The sequence below is a fragment of the Telmatherina bonti genome (assembly GCF_933228915.1).
Source record: "Telmatherina bonti genome assembly, chromosome: 17".
Taxonomy (NCBI): domain Eukaryota; kingdom Metazoa; phylum Chordata; class Actinopteri; order Atheriniformes; family Telmatherinidae; genus Telmatherina; species Telmatherina bonti.
Window position 1 is genome coordinate 6,948,308 of NC_136615.1, and position 12,909 is coordinate 6,961,216.

A 12,909-nucleotide genomic window follows, 5' to 3' on the forward strand; every position below is an offset into this window, starting at 1 on the left:
GATCTGGTTAGAGCCTTCCACACTGGGGATCTGGTTAGAGCCTCCCATACTGGGGATCTGGTTAGAGCCTCCCACACTGGGGATCTGGTTAGAGCCTTCAACACTGGGGATCTGGTTAGAGCCTCCCACACTGGGGATCTGGTTAGAGCCTCCCATACTGGGGATCTGGTTAGAGCCTCCCGTACTGGGGATCAGGTTAGAGCCTCCGATACTGGGGATCTGGTTAGAGCCTCCCATACTGGGGGTTATGTGCCGCCCACACTGGGGATCTGGTTAGAGCCTCCCACACTGGGGATCTGGTTAGAGCCTCCCATACTGGGGATCTGGTTAGAGTCTCCCACACTGGGGATCTGGTTAGAGCCTCCTATACTGGGGATCTGGTTAGAGCCTCCCATACTGGGGGTTATGTGCCTCCCACACTGGGGATCTGGTTAGAGCATCCCACACTGGGGATCTGGTTAGAGCCTCCTATACTGGGGATCTGGTTAGAGCCTCCCATACTGGGGGTCTGGTTAGAGCCTTCAACACTGGGGATCTGGTTAGAGCCTCCCATACTGGGGATCAGGTTAGAGCCTCCCATACTGGGGATCTGGTTAGAGCCTCCCATACTGGGGATTATGTGCCTCCCACACTGGGGATCTGGTTAGAGCCTCCCATACTGGGGATCTGGTTAGAGCCTCCCATACTGGGGATCTGGTTAGAGCCTCCCACACTGGGGATCTGGTTAGAGCCTCCCATACTGGGGATCTGGTTAGAGCCTCCCACACTGGGGATCTGGTTAGAGCCTCCCGTACTGGGGATCAGGTTAGAGCCTCCGATACTGGGGATCTGGTTAGAGCCTCCCATACTGGGGGTTATGTGCCTCCCATACTGGGGATCTGGTTAGAGCCTTCCACACTGGGGATCTGGTTAGAGCCTCCCACACTGGGGATCTGGTCAGAGCCTCCTATACTGGGAATCTGGTTAGAGCCTCCCATACTGGGGATCTGGTTAGAGCCTCCCACACTGGGGATCTGGTTAGAGCCTCCCATACTGGGGATCTGGTTAGAGCCTCCCACACTGGGGATCTGGTTAGAGCCTTCAACACTGGGGATCTGGTTAGAGCCTCCCACACTGGGGATCTGGTTAGAGCCTCCCATACTGGGGATCTGGTTAGAGCCTCCCATACTGGGGATCAGGTTAGAGCCTCCCATACTGGGGGTTATGTGCCTCCCACACTGGGGATCTGGTTACAGCCATCCACACTGGGGATCTGGTTAGAGCCTCCCACACTGGGGATCTGGTTAGAGCCTTCCACACTGGGGATCTGGTTAGAGCCTCCCATACTGGGGATCTGGTTAGAGCCTCCTATACCGGGGATCTGGTTAGAGCCTTCCACACTGGGGATCTGGTTAGAGCCTCCCACACTGGGGATCTGGTTAGAGCCTCCTATACTGGGGATCTGGTTAGAGCCTCCCATACTGGGGGTTATGTGCCTCCCACACTGGGGATCTGGTTAGAGCCTTCCACACTGGGGATCTGGTTAGAGCCTTCCACACTGGGGATCTGGTTAGAGCCTCCCATACTGGGGGTTATGTGCCTCCCACACTGGGGATCTGGTTACAGCCTTCCACACTGGGGATCTGGTTAGAGCCTCCCACACTGGGGATCTGGTTAGAGCCTACTATACTGGGGATCTGGTTAGAGCCTCCCATACTGGGGGTTATGTGCCTCCCACACTGGGGATCTGGTTAGAGCCTCCCATACTGGGGATCTGGTTAGAGCCTCCCATACTGGGGATCTGGTTAGAGCCTCCCACACTGGGGGTTATGTGCCTCCCATACTGGGACAGGACTAGCTGTGGTTGTGTTGTATTTCTGAGACAGCTGGACGGTGTACTCTACCTTCTCTTTCTCCTCCAGAGAGCTGTGAAGCAGGGACAGCTGTGCTCTTTTTTCCAGCAGCTCACTGTTCAGACGGTCGACCTCCTGCTGCTGCTGATTCATCTGATCGGGAGACACGTTGTCACTAATCAGAAATCTGCCAGCTGTGTTTTGAAGCGGCAGGATGCAGCGATGATGAAGACTCACCCTTCCTCTCTGCTCCTGTCGTAAATTTTCCAGCTCGGTTTGAAGCTGCTGTTTGGCCCTCAGTAAATCATCCTGATCTTGTTTGGTGCTCGACAGGATCCTCACCGTTTCTGCATTCTGCACAGGAGCAAACACAACCCCAGATGTCAGTCTTCCATTGTAGCTACAGTGTTTATGTGAGAGACAGACAAGCTGTGGCTCACCCTCTTCATGAGATCGGCATGACTGGTAACCAGCTCTGCGTGTCTCTCCTTCAGCTGGGTAAACCGGAGCTCTGCGGCCTGAGCGCGACCTAAGCAGACACACCAGGATGATGAGGAAAAACGTCTCTGGACGTTGGGTTGTGTTTGTGATGAACTGCACACTCACTGTCTGCCTCCTTGTATCCAATCTGAGCCCCAACATTCACCACGTTGGCGCTGCGTAAAGCCTCCACCTCCATGCGCAGGTGTTCGTTCTCAACCATCGCCACCTGCTTGTGGGTGCGCTGCTCCTCCACTTCAGCTTCCAGACGGTTCACCTGAGCCTTTAGCTCCGTCACGCATCTCTGGGCCTGAGGAAGAGGTGGAAATCTTTTAGCTATCAGGCTCCTCCCTTATGGAACCAGCTCCCATCGTGGGTTCAGGAGGCAGACTCCCTCCACACCTTTAAGATGGAGCTGAAAACTTTCCTTTTCCATGATTCTTATAGTTAGGATATGGGCATCTCCTGAGTTCACTGCAAAAACTGAAATCTAAGTAAGATTAAAAATCTAAAATTGAGTACACATATACTTATTTTTTTTAAAGATAATTCTTAGTTTTTATGCCAGAGAATTCCTCTTGTTTTAAGAGTATTTTTACTTGTTTTGGGAAGTCTTGACACGCCAAATTTTCTTGTTCTGTTGGCAGATAATTTATATTATTTTAAGCAACATTTACCTATTTTTTGTACATTTTTTTTTCTTGTTTTTTAAAGCTGAGTTTTTGCAGTGTTGGAGTCTGCATGTACGGGACCCAACTGTCCAGGTTCTGCTCTTTGCTCTTATAGTTATGGGTAGTCTAGCCATCCATTACTTATGTAGCAATGGGGATGTTACCTGATGCACTGAGAAGTACCTCGCTCTATTTCTCTAATATATTAATGTACCGGTATAAATATATGCCAATATTGCCGTCTCTAACTTATTTCTCCTTTTTTCTGCAGGTCTTCCTGAATAAGAGCAGTTGTACATGTTGATCTGTCTTTCCTGTCGTCTCCACCCCAACCAGTCGAGGCAGATGGCTGCCCTCCTTGAGCCGGGTTCTGCCGGAGGTTTTATTCCTGTTAAAGGGGAGTTTTTTCCTTCCCACTGTCGCCGCGTGCAGCTCAGGATGGAGGACTGGATCCAAGTCATGACTCGATGCAATCAGTTGGTTTCTATTATAGGATATGTAGGAATTGGCTTGAAATGATGTGTCTGTAAAGTGTCCTGAGACGACATTGCTGTGAAGTGGTGATATACAAATAAAGCTGAATTGAATTGAATTGGATGCCGTGTCGCTAAACAGGATGCCAACATCTATCAGCAGTAATTGGACTAGACTCTGAGATATCATCCTGGACGTCTGACTGAAAAGAGCAACTGTTTCTGGTCAACAACAGTTCAGCGACAGACGCCTCACAGAAACCTGACAGAAGCATAATCCAGGACTCACCTCAGTCTTTATAAGCTGCAGCTCTGGTTTCAGGACCTCAAGCTCCCTCTTCAAGCTCTCGTTCTCAGTTTCTCGGTGCTCCAGCGGAGCTTCAGGTGCTGCCATCTGGCTCAGCAAATAGTACTGCAACGACAAAAAGCTACATTTCAGCAGGAATTCAACACAGACGGGATCTTCTGGCATCCCTGTAAGCATCCCTGTAAGCATACCTGTGGCATCTGAGGCGCCTCTCTCAGCTCCGGCTGCGGCTCCACTTCCTCCTCCTCCTGGCGATCCTCCGTTGGCATCACCACCACTGGCTTTTTATACTCGGCCAAGGCGGCAGCTCGGAGGAAGTTTGGAGGAGCCTGTGGAGTCAGAACGAACAAAACACACGAGTAAAGACAACATTTAACCAAGTCATGTCAACACAGGAGGGATTTCAGAAACTCAGACAGCGGGACGTACATCTGGGAGGTCGGGGATCTGGATGACACTTTTAAAGAACTCCATCTCTCTGGCTCGGTTGAAGAACTGCGTAAGGCTGGAACAGAAAACATCTCAACTGGTTTAAATGGACAACAAATAAACGGGTTGGGTTCTCCTGATCGTAACGGCAACAACCAACCTGATGAAGAGGTCGCGGAATCTCTCTCGGTGTCCCAGAAGAACTTCTGGAGCGATACCTACGATTCGGAGATGATGTGGCATTAAAGCTTGATCCGACACCATACGGCGGCTTTTCTTTAACAAATATGCACACGAATCACTCACGACTGTGCAGCTTGAACAGCAGCCGGACAGAGAAGTGGTAGAGGAAGCTGCAGTCCAGTATGAGGGGGATGAGAGGAGTCAGCCTGCACTGTCCAGCTGCCGTGGTAGATTTAGCTCCGTTTGCATCCAGCTGACGCAGAACTATTAAGAAAAAAACGTTCACTTTAAGGATGATTCACTTTTAATATCATGTGAATATTTGCTCCCAGATTATTTTTTAATTTAATTATTTCGTTATTTTTGTGGTAATCAATCCAAATATTGTCTTCGTCACCTGCATTGTTTTTCTAAATGAAATTCCTGCATTACTTTAAAATATATTATTTGTTCTTCAATTAAATGTGTAAAAATCTTTTTTTATCCTTGAATTTTTTTTTTTTGTAAGGACTGGGTAATGAAAACTAATGATTCTCATCATGATGTGGAACGGGAGATTCTCATCATGATGAGGTGGAACAGGAGATTCTCATGGTGATGAGGTGGAACGGGAGATTCTCATCATGATGAGGTGGAACAGGAGATTCTCATGGTGATGAGGTGGAACGGGAGATTCTCATCATGATGAAGTGGAACGGGAGATTGTCATCATGATGAGGTGGAACGGGAGATTCTCATCATGATGAGGTGGAACGGGAGATTGTCATCATGATGAGGTGGAACGGGAGATTCTCATGGTGATGAGGTGGAACGGGAGATTCTCATGGTGATGAGGAGGAACGGGAGATTCTCATGGTGATGAGATGGAACGGGAGATTCTTATTGTGATGAGATGGAACGGGAGATTGTCATGGTGATGAGGTGGAACGGGGGATTCTCATGGTGATGAGGTGGAACGGGAGATTCTCATGGTGATGAGGTGGAACGGGAGATTCTCATGGTGATGAGGTGGAACGGGAGATTCTCATGGTGATGAGGTGGAACGGGAGATTCTCATGGTGATGAGGTGGAACGGGAGATTCTCATGGTGATGAGGTGGAACGGGAGATTGTCATGGTGATGAGATGGAACGGGAGATTCTCATGGTGATGAGGTGGAACGGGAGATTCTCATGGTGATGAGGTGGAACGGGAGATTGTCATGGTGATGAGATGGAACGGGAGATTCTCATTGTGATGAGATGGAACGGGAGATTGTCATGGTGATGAGGTGGAACGGGAGATTCTCATGGTGATGAGGTGGAACGGGAGATTCTCATGGTGATGAGGTGGAACGGGAGATTCTCATGGTGATGAGGTGGAACGGGAGATTGTCATGGTGATGAGATGGAACGGGAGATTCTCATTGTGATGAGATGGAACGGGAGATTGTCATGGTGATGAGGTGGAACGGGAGATTGTCATGGTGATGAGGTGGAACGGGAGATTGTCATCATGATGAGGTGGAACGGGAGATTGTCATGGTGATGAGGTGGAACGGGAGATTCTCATCATGATGAGGTGGAACGGGAGATTGTCATCATGATGAGGTGGAACGGGAGATTGTCATCATGATGAGGTGGAACGGGAGATTCTCATCATGATGAGGTGGAACGGGAGATTGTCATGGTGATGAGGTGGAACGGGAGATTCTCATCATGATGAGGTGGAACGGGAGATTCTCATGGTGATGAGGTGGAACGGGAGATTGTCATCATGATGAGGTGGAACGGGAGATTCTCATCATGATGAGGTGGAACGGGAGATTGTCATCATGATGAGGTGGAACGGGAGATTGTCATCATGATGAGGTGGAACGGGAGATTCTCATGGTGATGAGGTGGAACGGGAGATTCTCATCATGATGAGGTGGAACGGGAGATTCTCATGGTGATGAGGTGGAACGGGAGATTGTCATCATGATGAGGTGGAACGGGAGATTCTCATCATGATGAGGTGGAACGGGAGATTGTCATCATGATGAGGTGGAACGGGAGATTGTCATGGTGATGAGGTGGAACGGGAGATTCTCATCATGATGAGGTGGAACGGGAGATTGTCATCATGATGAGGTGGAACGGGAGATTGTCATCATGATGAGGTGGAACGGGAGATTCTCATCATGATGAGGTGGAACGGGAGATTGTCATGGTGATGAGGTGGAACGGGAGATTCTCATCATGATGAGGTGGAACGGGAGATTCTCATGGTGATGAGGTGGAACGGGAGATTGTCATCATGATGAGGTGGAACGGGAGATTCTCATCATGATGAGGTGGAACGGGAGATTGTCATCATGATGAGGTGGAACGGGAGATTCTCATCATGATGAGGTGGAACGGGAGATTGTCATCATGATGAGGTGGAACGGGAGATTGTCATCATGATGAGGTGGAACGGGAGATTCTCATGGTGATGAGGTGGAACGGGAGATTCTCATCATGATGAGGTGGAACGGGAGATTCTCATGGTGATGAGGTGGAACGGGAGATTGTCATCATGATGAGGTGGAACGGGAGATTCTCATCATGATGAGGTGGAACGGGAGATTGTCATCATGATGAGGTGGAACGGGAGATTCTCATCATGATGAGGTGGAACGGGAGATTGTCATCATGATGAGGTGGAACGGGAGATTGTCATCATGATGAGGTGGAACGGGAGATTCTCATCATGATGAGGTGGAACGGGAGATTCTCATCATGATGAGGTGGAACGGGAGATTCTCATCATGATGAGGTGGAACGGGAGATTCTCATGGTGATGAGGTGGAACGGGAGATTGTCATCATGATGAGGTGGAACGGGAGATTCTCATAGTGATGAGGTGGAACGGGAGATTCTCATCATGATGAGGTGGAACGGGAGATTCTCATAGTGATGAGGTGGAACGGGAGATTGTCATCATGATGTGGTGTAACAGGATATGGGAGAAAAGGGGTAAAATAGGATTAAATTGAGATCTCATTTACCCGTGTCGGCCATCTTCAGTCCAGCATCCAAACAATCCAACAGCTCCTGTGTCATATCCAAGCTGCAACGCATCATAAAGCCTCATTTAACCATGTTTAATCAGGTAAACTGCATTGAAACTGGCAGCTAAACTGATCACACAGCTGTGATTAGAGAAGGAAACTCACACTTTGGTCATGTCAGTTCCTGATTCCTTCTCCAATGTCTCATCGCTGGCCTCCATGTTTCCTGGAATCATCTTGTGCTATGAAAGAGGAAGATCAGTTAAAGGCTGGATAAAAAAAAAAAACAGAACCTAACCAGTCCAGATTATCAATGTTCAGCCAAGAATACACAAACAAATGCATTACCTTTGCATGGAACTCCATTTTCAGGTGGAGGTATTTGGCAGCCAAAGCAACAATGTGACCATATCGATCGTGCAAGTTTCCCTGGAAAAAACACATTGTCATACATTTTACTAGAAACACAATGACATCCCTAAAACTAAAACAGCCTGAATAGAATCTAAAGCTTGACATAAGCTGGAACTCACCCACAGGACCCCCATGCTTTTTATAGTGGAACTGTGTCGATGGGAATCTACAACAACCTATGGATCGGATGGAGATGACATTAGCACAAAGAGGTGAGGTTGAGAGGGGCAACGCGAGGAGGAAAAACAGAAATTTGACGTACATTTTTGTGTCCATCTCTGAGAACTTTGTGCACCAGATAGCAAACCTTCCAGGCGACCATGGAGTTGCTCGACAGTGGTAGGTTCACGATGTAGGACCAGAAGGTGGTGGCTCCTCCTTCTTTGTGAGTTCCCAAGATGATATCTTCACAGACGTTAAGGAAACCCCAAAACTCTTATGCACAAGATAAACTGAGGCAGAGACGCAGCTACTGCTTGCATTGACAGTGAAGACTGGAAACAGTTTTCATGGCTTCCAGATGAGGAAAATGCTGATGCTAAGGTGCGGTTTGTTTTCAGCCTTCAAGAAAAGTTGCTTGAAACCACTAAAAAAATTGGCTCTAATCAAACAAGCATGATTACTCAAATGTTTCATCAAATAACAAATAAGACATCAAGTTTAGATCCTGTTTTTTCAGTCCAGACTCTTGTCCAGTTTGTGCCACCACGCTGATATGCCATGTTTCCAGTCAACAGCTCTTTGCTGCTGCTGACATCCTGTTTTCTGTTTGACTTGCTTATCTTTGTTTTTTCCAGAGATGCAGCTGAAGAATTTGGAATAAATGACATGACTTTTAGACAGGCTGCTAATGACAAAACCCCTAAAGATCAGAGTTAAAATTTGCTCTTTGCTAAATAATGATGGGAAGTTTGGCTCTTTTTAACGATTCAGTTCTTTTGACTCAACTCTCTTAAAAGAATTGTCTCTTTTGGCTCCAACATGGCTGTTCATTTGATATAATTCAGAGCTTCCATTTAGACATATTTATAAATTATGACCAGTTTGTTTGTAAATAAGTAATTTTTTAATTTTATTTATCATAACATCCTTTTTTGACGACATAATGTGCCATCCAGACCCTTCTTCAGATTTGGCTCTCTGAACCCAGAGTAGTTTGAACTCATTCACTAAGAATCAGATATTAGACAGGAATCGTTTCTTCTTGTTCACTAGAGCTGGTTCATTGACGAACGACACATCATTACTGTGAAATTGTCTGTAATAGTGAAACAACTTTGGTTCATCCCTTAAGTTTGGAGTCTTTATATTACTAATAATTCACAGGTCTGTGTTTAGTGGCTTATTTTCCTTAAAATATGAGAATGAGTAAAAAGAATTCCAAGTAAACCATTGAAAAATTTTCAAAAACCTTTGAAAAAAAGTTTACAAGGTCTGCCTGCTGGGAATAAAGTTTACAGAAAATAAAGGAGTTTATAGGCTTTTACATTGTGCTTCAAATCCAAAGAAAAATGCAGTGTATAAAAACGTATTTATTCAATTCACACCCAATAAAGATTAAATATTTTATATCCGGATTTTATATGTGGAGCAACCAGCAGGTTAAAACTTCAATAAATCTTTTCTACTATGATAATTTTTTCCTCCAATGATCCTAAATCAGTGAATTAAAACTAATAAAGGTTCTTCAAAAAAAAAAGTTTAAATGATTAGTAAATTTTAGACACAAAGAAACGTCCCGAATATTAGTCTGAATTAACGAAATACATTTTACTTTTTACTTCTCTCATTTGTAAACATTAGCATGCTAACTTGCTAGCATACAAGGTAATGCTAGTGTTAGAGAGCATGTAGTTATTTTTTATCATTATAGCAAGCATGAAAGTGTTTTCTTAAGCTTCACAACATGCCTTTTATGATTAATCAACATTTGAGATATTTTCAAATAGTTTTAAAATCAAATATTTGTGTTTCGTTATATTTTTTGGCATTAAGGACAGTTAGCCATTAGCTAAAAGGATACTGCGCACATACTTCTCTTTTGGTGGCACCTCATTAGAGCTGACAGTTTTACTGATGCTTTGAAGCTGTTAGAGACAGAAATCTGTTAAAATGCTTAATTTACAGACAGGTCAATGTTAAACTTATCAGACAAAACAAAAAACAAGAAAGTACATTAAGCCCAGTGACTTTCAGGCCCATGAATTGTTGTTAAAGATAGTTATCTCATTCATCTAGTTAGCGTAGCTTTAGCACACAGAGCACCTTTAATGATCAAAATTACTCTAAATATACTGCCAGTAAAAAGCCACACTGGCAGCAGATAAATCACAGTAATTCAAATACACAGATCTAATCTCACTTCTTCCTTTGCTCATTAATTTTTGCATTTTTTAAAATTATTTACAGATGAATGGTTACCCATTTTACTCCATCTCTCTCAAAGCCACAACTTGATTGTAAATAAAGAATTTTACTTTGATCCCTAAATAATAAAAAGTCAGCATTTTGTGTTCAGACAATTTAAGGAAATGGACCAAAGAATGACTGACTCACCTGCTGTTTACCAAACTGTTCTTTCTCAGCAGCCAAAGCCTTTTCTGTCTTATTTTCACTTTTATTCTTTGTTTTGCTCATCTTGTCTTCTTTAAATCCAACGTATCAACCCCAAAATAATCCCAGAGTGGGATCCAGCTCCTCACCTGAGATCTTCTTCCTCAAAAAACAACTCAAGAAGCGTCAGGTGGTCGTCAACCTGTTCTCAAAACACTTCTCTTTAAGTTTGAATCAAAGCCAACAATAAAGTTAAAACAAGTATTTATAAAAAATCTGCAGGTAAAAAATCCACCATTAACAAGATTTGAAAATGCTTCAGTCTGAAAAATCCATACCACTGACGCTTACATGGAAGAGCATTTTATCAGAGAGTAGTGAGAGAACATACAAGTTATAAGATATAAAGACGAGTGACATGGACAGACATTTCTTAGTCACGAGGCTGTGAAACTGGAAAGACTCGCCAGCCCTGCAGGACTGGTTTCACATCTTCACACAATGCAGGCCTTCAAGATCCCTCAGCTCCAAAATCCATTGTTTAAGTCTCATACTGATTAGATTATAAAAACGTACAAAATATCCACAAACAGCATTTATAAAATAACACTGATGCCTTTTGTCTGATTCTAATACTTTACAGTTCAGTTCCTGGTGTCACTGATAAATACTGCAAACTTTCATTGAGAAAAAATCCTTTCTTCATGTAAATCAGGCGTTCCAGGCGGCTGGCTGGCAGGCAGGCTGGATCTGTGACGTGGACAGACTCTGGGGGGAGTTTCACTGGTCTGTTGGGAAGGAAAAAAAACAACAAAACCATAAAAGTCCTACATCTTAACACACCCAAACTAAAAGGAGGAACAGTTTACACCTTCCACGCCACACCTCGTTCATACAAAGACACGCGGTAGCAACTAAAAAAAGCCCCAACAACGTTAACTTTACCTTGAGTGTTGACAGATCTGGGTAATGGTGGGTCTGGAACTCATGAAGGTAAAGTGGATGAGACGCACCAAAATGCTGCAAACAGCTGTGGAGTCTGGAGCTGCTGCTCTCTGATGCAGCCGTGAACAACCTGGACTCGTCCAACATCTGCTGCAGAGAGCAGGAGGACAGATGTTCTTCCCCCTGATGAGACATAAAGGAAACAAACCGTTTAACTCCTGCAGATCTGATCTACATGTTACCATGAGTCCGCTCCTGGAGATCTACTTCCTGCAGCTCTTAGATGCATCCTTTCTCCAACACACCTAAATGTAACGTCTGGATTCCCACCATCCGCGTATCATTAAACTCTGCAGAGGCCTGGTAACGAGTCACAGGACAGCAGATCTGGAGGACTGGACTCTGGCCCCCCTGGACTACCGGTCATCAGAACCTCCAGCCTTGTAATAGTTCTGCACTATGACTGCATTTGGCAGCTTTTCACTCTGCAGCGCCCCCTGATGACAGCTAATCCAGCATCCATCTAGCATCCTGTCTCTTCTCTACGCTCTCTCCAAACAGTAAAAGTCAGTCTGATGTGACTCTTGTCTTCTCTCACATTCTGCCCCTTTCTCTTTCTTTTCTTCTCTTTCTCCAATAATGTCCTCTTGCATTTCTTTGCTGAATCAGCCACAGTGCGCAGCCAGTGTGTTGATATCCAGTTGCTAGCGTGTGAGCTAACAAGAAAATGCTCTGATGTGCTGTTTTCCAGCCTCTGCAAACCAACGGCGGCTGCAGAAATGTGTGTAAAGGATGTCAGTGTGGCACCAAAACAAGTCACAAGCATGAAGTTTAGAGCTAGTAAAGTTATATAGTGTCGCTTTAAAGGTGCTACAAGGCTAATTTAGTTAACATTTTATTATAACCAGGCTAACTGCTCCTGTTTTCAGTCTTTATTCTGAGATTAGTTTAAATTGATTCATTTGTTGAGCCTGAATTTCTACAATTTAAGAGTAAAAGAAAAAAATTTTGAGAGCAAAATTACAAGCAGTTTTCTCTAGAAGAAGACATTTTACAGCTAGCTTAGCCCTGTCTTATTTCCATCAAACTGTCTCCAGGATCGTTTCTGAAACTGAACCGATGTGGTCTGAAGTTAAAATCATTGGAACTGATCCTACATGAGTAAAATGTGCTGGTCGGGCTCCCAGTTCTCTGCTGGCTGAGTCTGGTGGATCAGCTGCAGGTAGAGAATCTCCAACTGGTTTCAGGTTCTTCCCTCTGAGCGATGAAGGCGATTGAAGGTCCGTGCAGGAACACGTCAACACATCCTGGCTGGGACACAAACAGCATCTCATTAACCTTCGTCCAAATAATCCAGGACCAGCATGGACCGCCTGGTCTTCAGTCCAATCAATGAAAACTAATGTCTGTACAGAGGAAAAATGTTTTTTATCAAACATACTGAGGCAAGCAGGACACGTTCACACTGCTGCTGTCTGCTCCGCTTTAACCGGACCGGGGTCCGCTTTAACCAGACCGGAGTCTGCTTTCATCAGACGGGGGTCTGCTTGTCCCGGACCGGGGTACACTTCACCAGACTGTGATATTTCCACAGATTCATCTGATGTAGT

The 12,909-nt window shown here is 45.1% G+C and overlaps 1 protein-coding gene across 1 annotated transcript in view; it reads right to left on the reverse strand.

The window, feature by feature from the left end:
* hip1r (huntingtin interacting protein 1 related) overlaps positions 1–10,438 on the reverse strand; it is a gene marked incomplete at both ends in the record, with an annotated part of 85,165 nt that extends 74,727 nt beyond the window's left edge. The window contains 16 exons of the mRNA XM_079257184.1: positions 1,884–1,985; positions 2,070–2,186; positions 2,273–2,361; positions 2,439–2,622; positions 3,746–3,868; positions 3,955–4,092; positions 4,193–4,268; positions 4,353–4,410; positions 4,499–4,639; positions 7,385–7,446; positions 7,553–7,629; positions 7,736–7,816; positions 7,921–7,977; positions 8,064–8,206; positions 9,825–9,888; positions 10,358–10,438. Coding sequence (XP_079113310.1) covers positions 1,884–1,985; positions 2,070–2,186; positions 2,273–2,361; positions 2,439–2,622; positions 3,746–3,868; positions 3,955–4,092; positions 4,193–4,268; positions 4,353–4,410; positions 4,499–4,639; positions 7,385–7,446; positions 7,553–7,629; positions 7,736–7,816; positions 7,921–7,977; positions 8,064–8,206; positions 9,825–9,888; positions 10,358–10,438 — 1,593 coding nt within the window. The remainder of the gene's footprint in view (positions 1–1,883; positions 1,986–2,069; positions 2,187–2,272; positions 2,362–2,438; positions 2,623–3,745; positions 3,869–3,954; positions 4,093–4,192; positions 4,269–4,352; positions 4,411–4,498; positions 4,640–7,384; positions 7,447–7,552; positions 7,630–7,735; positions 7,817–7,920; positions 7,978–8,063; positions 8,207–9,824; positions 9,889–10,357) is intronic.
* Positions 10,439–12,909: the final 2,471 nt, after the last annotated feature.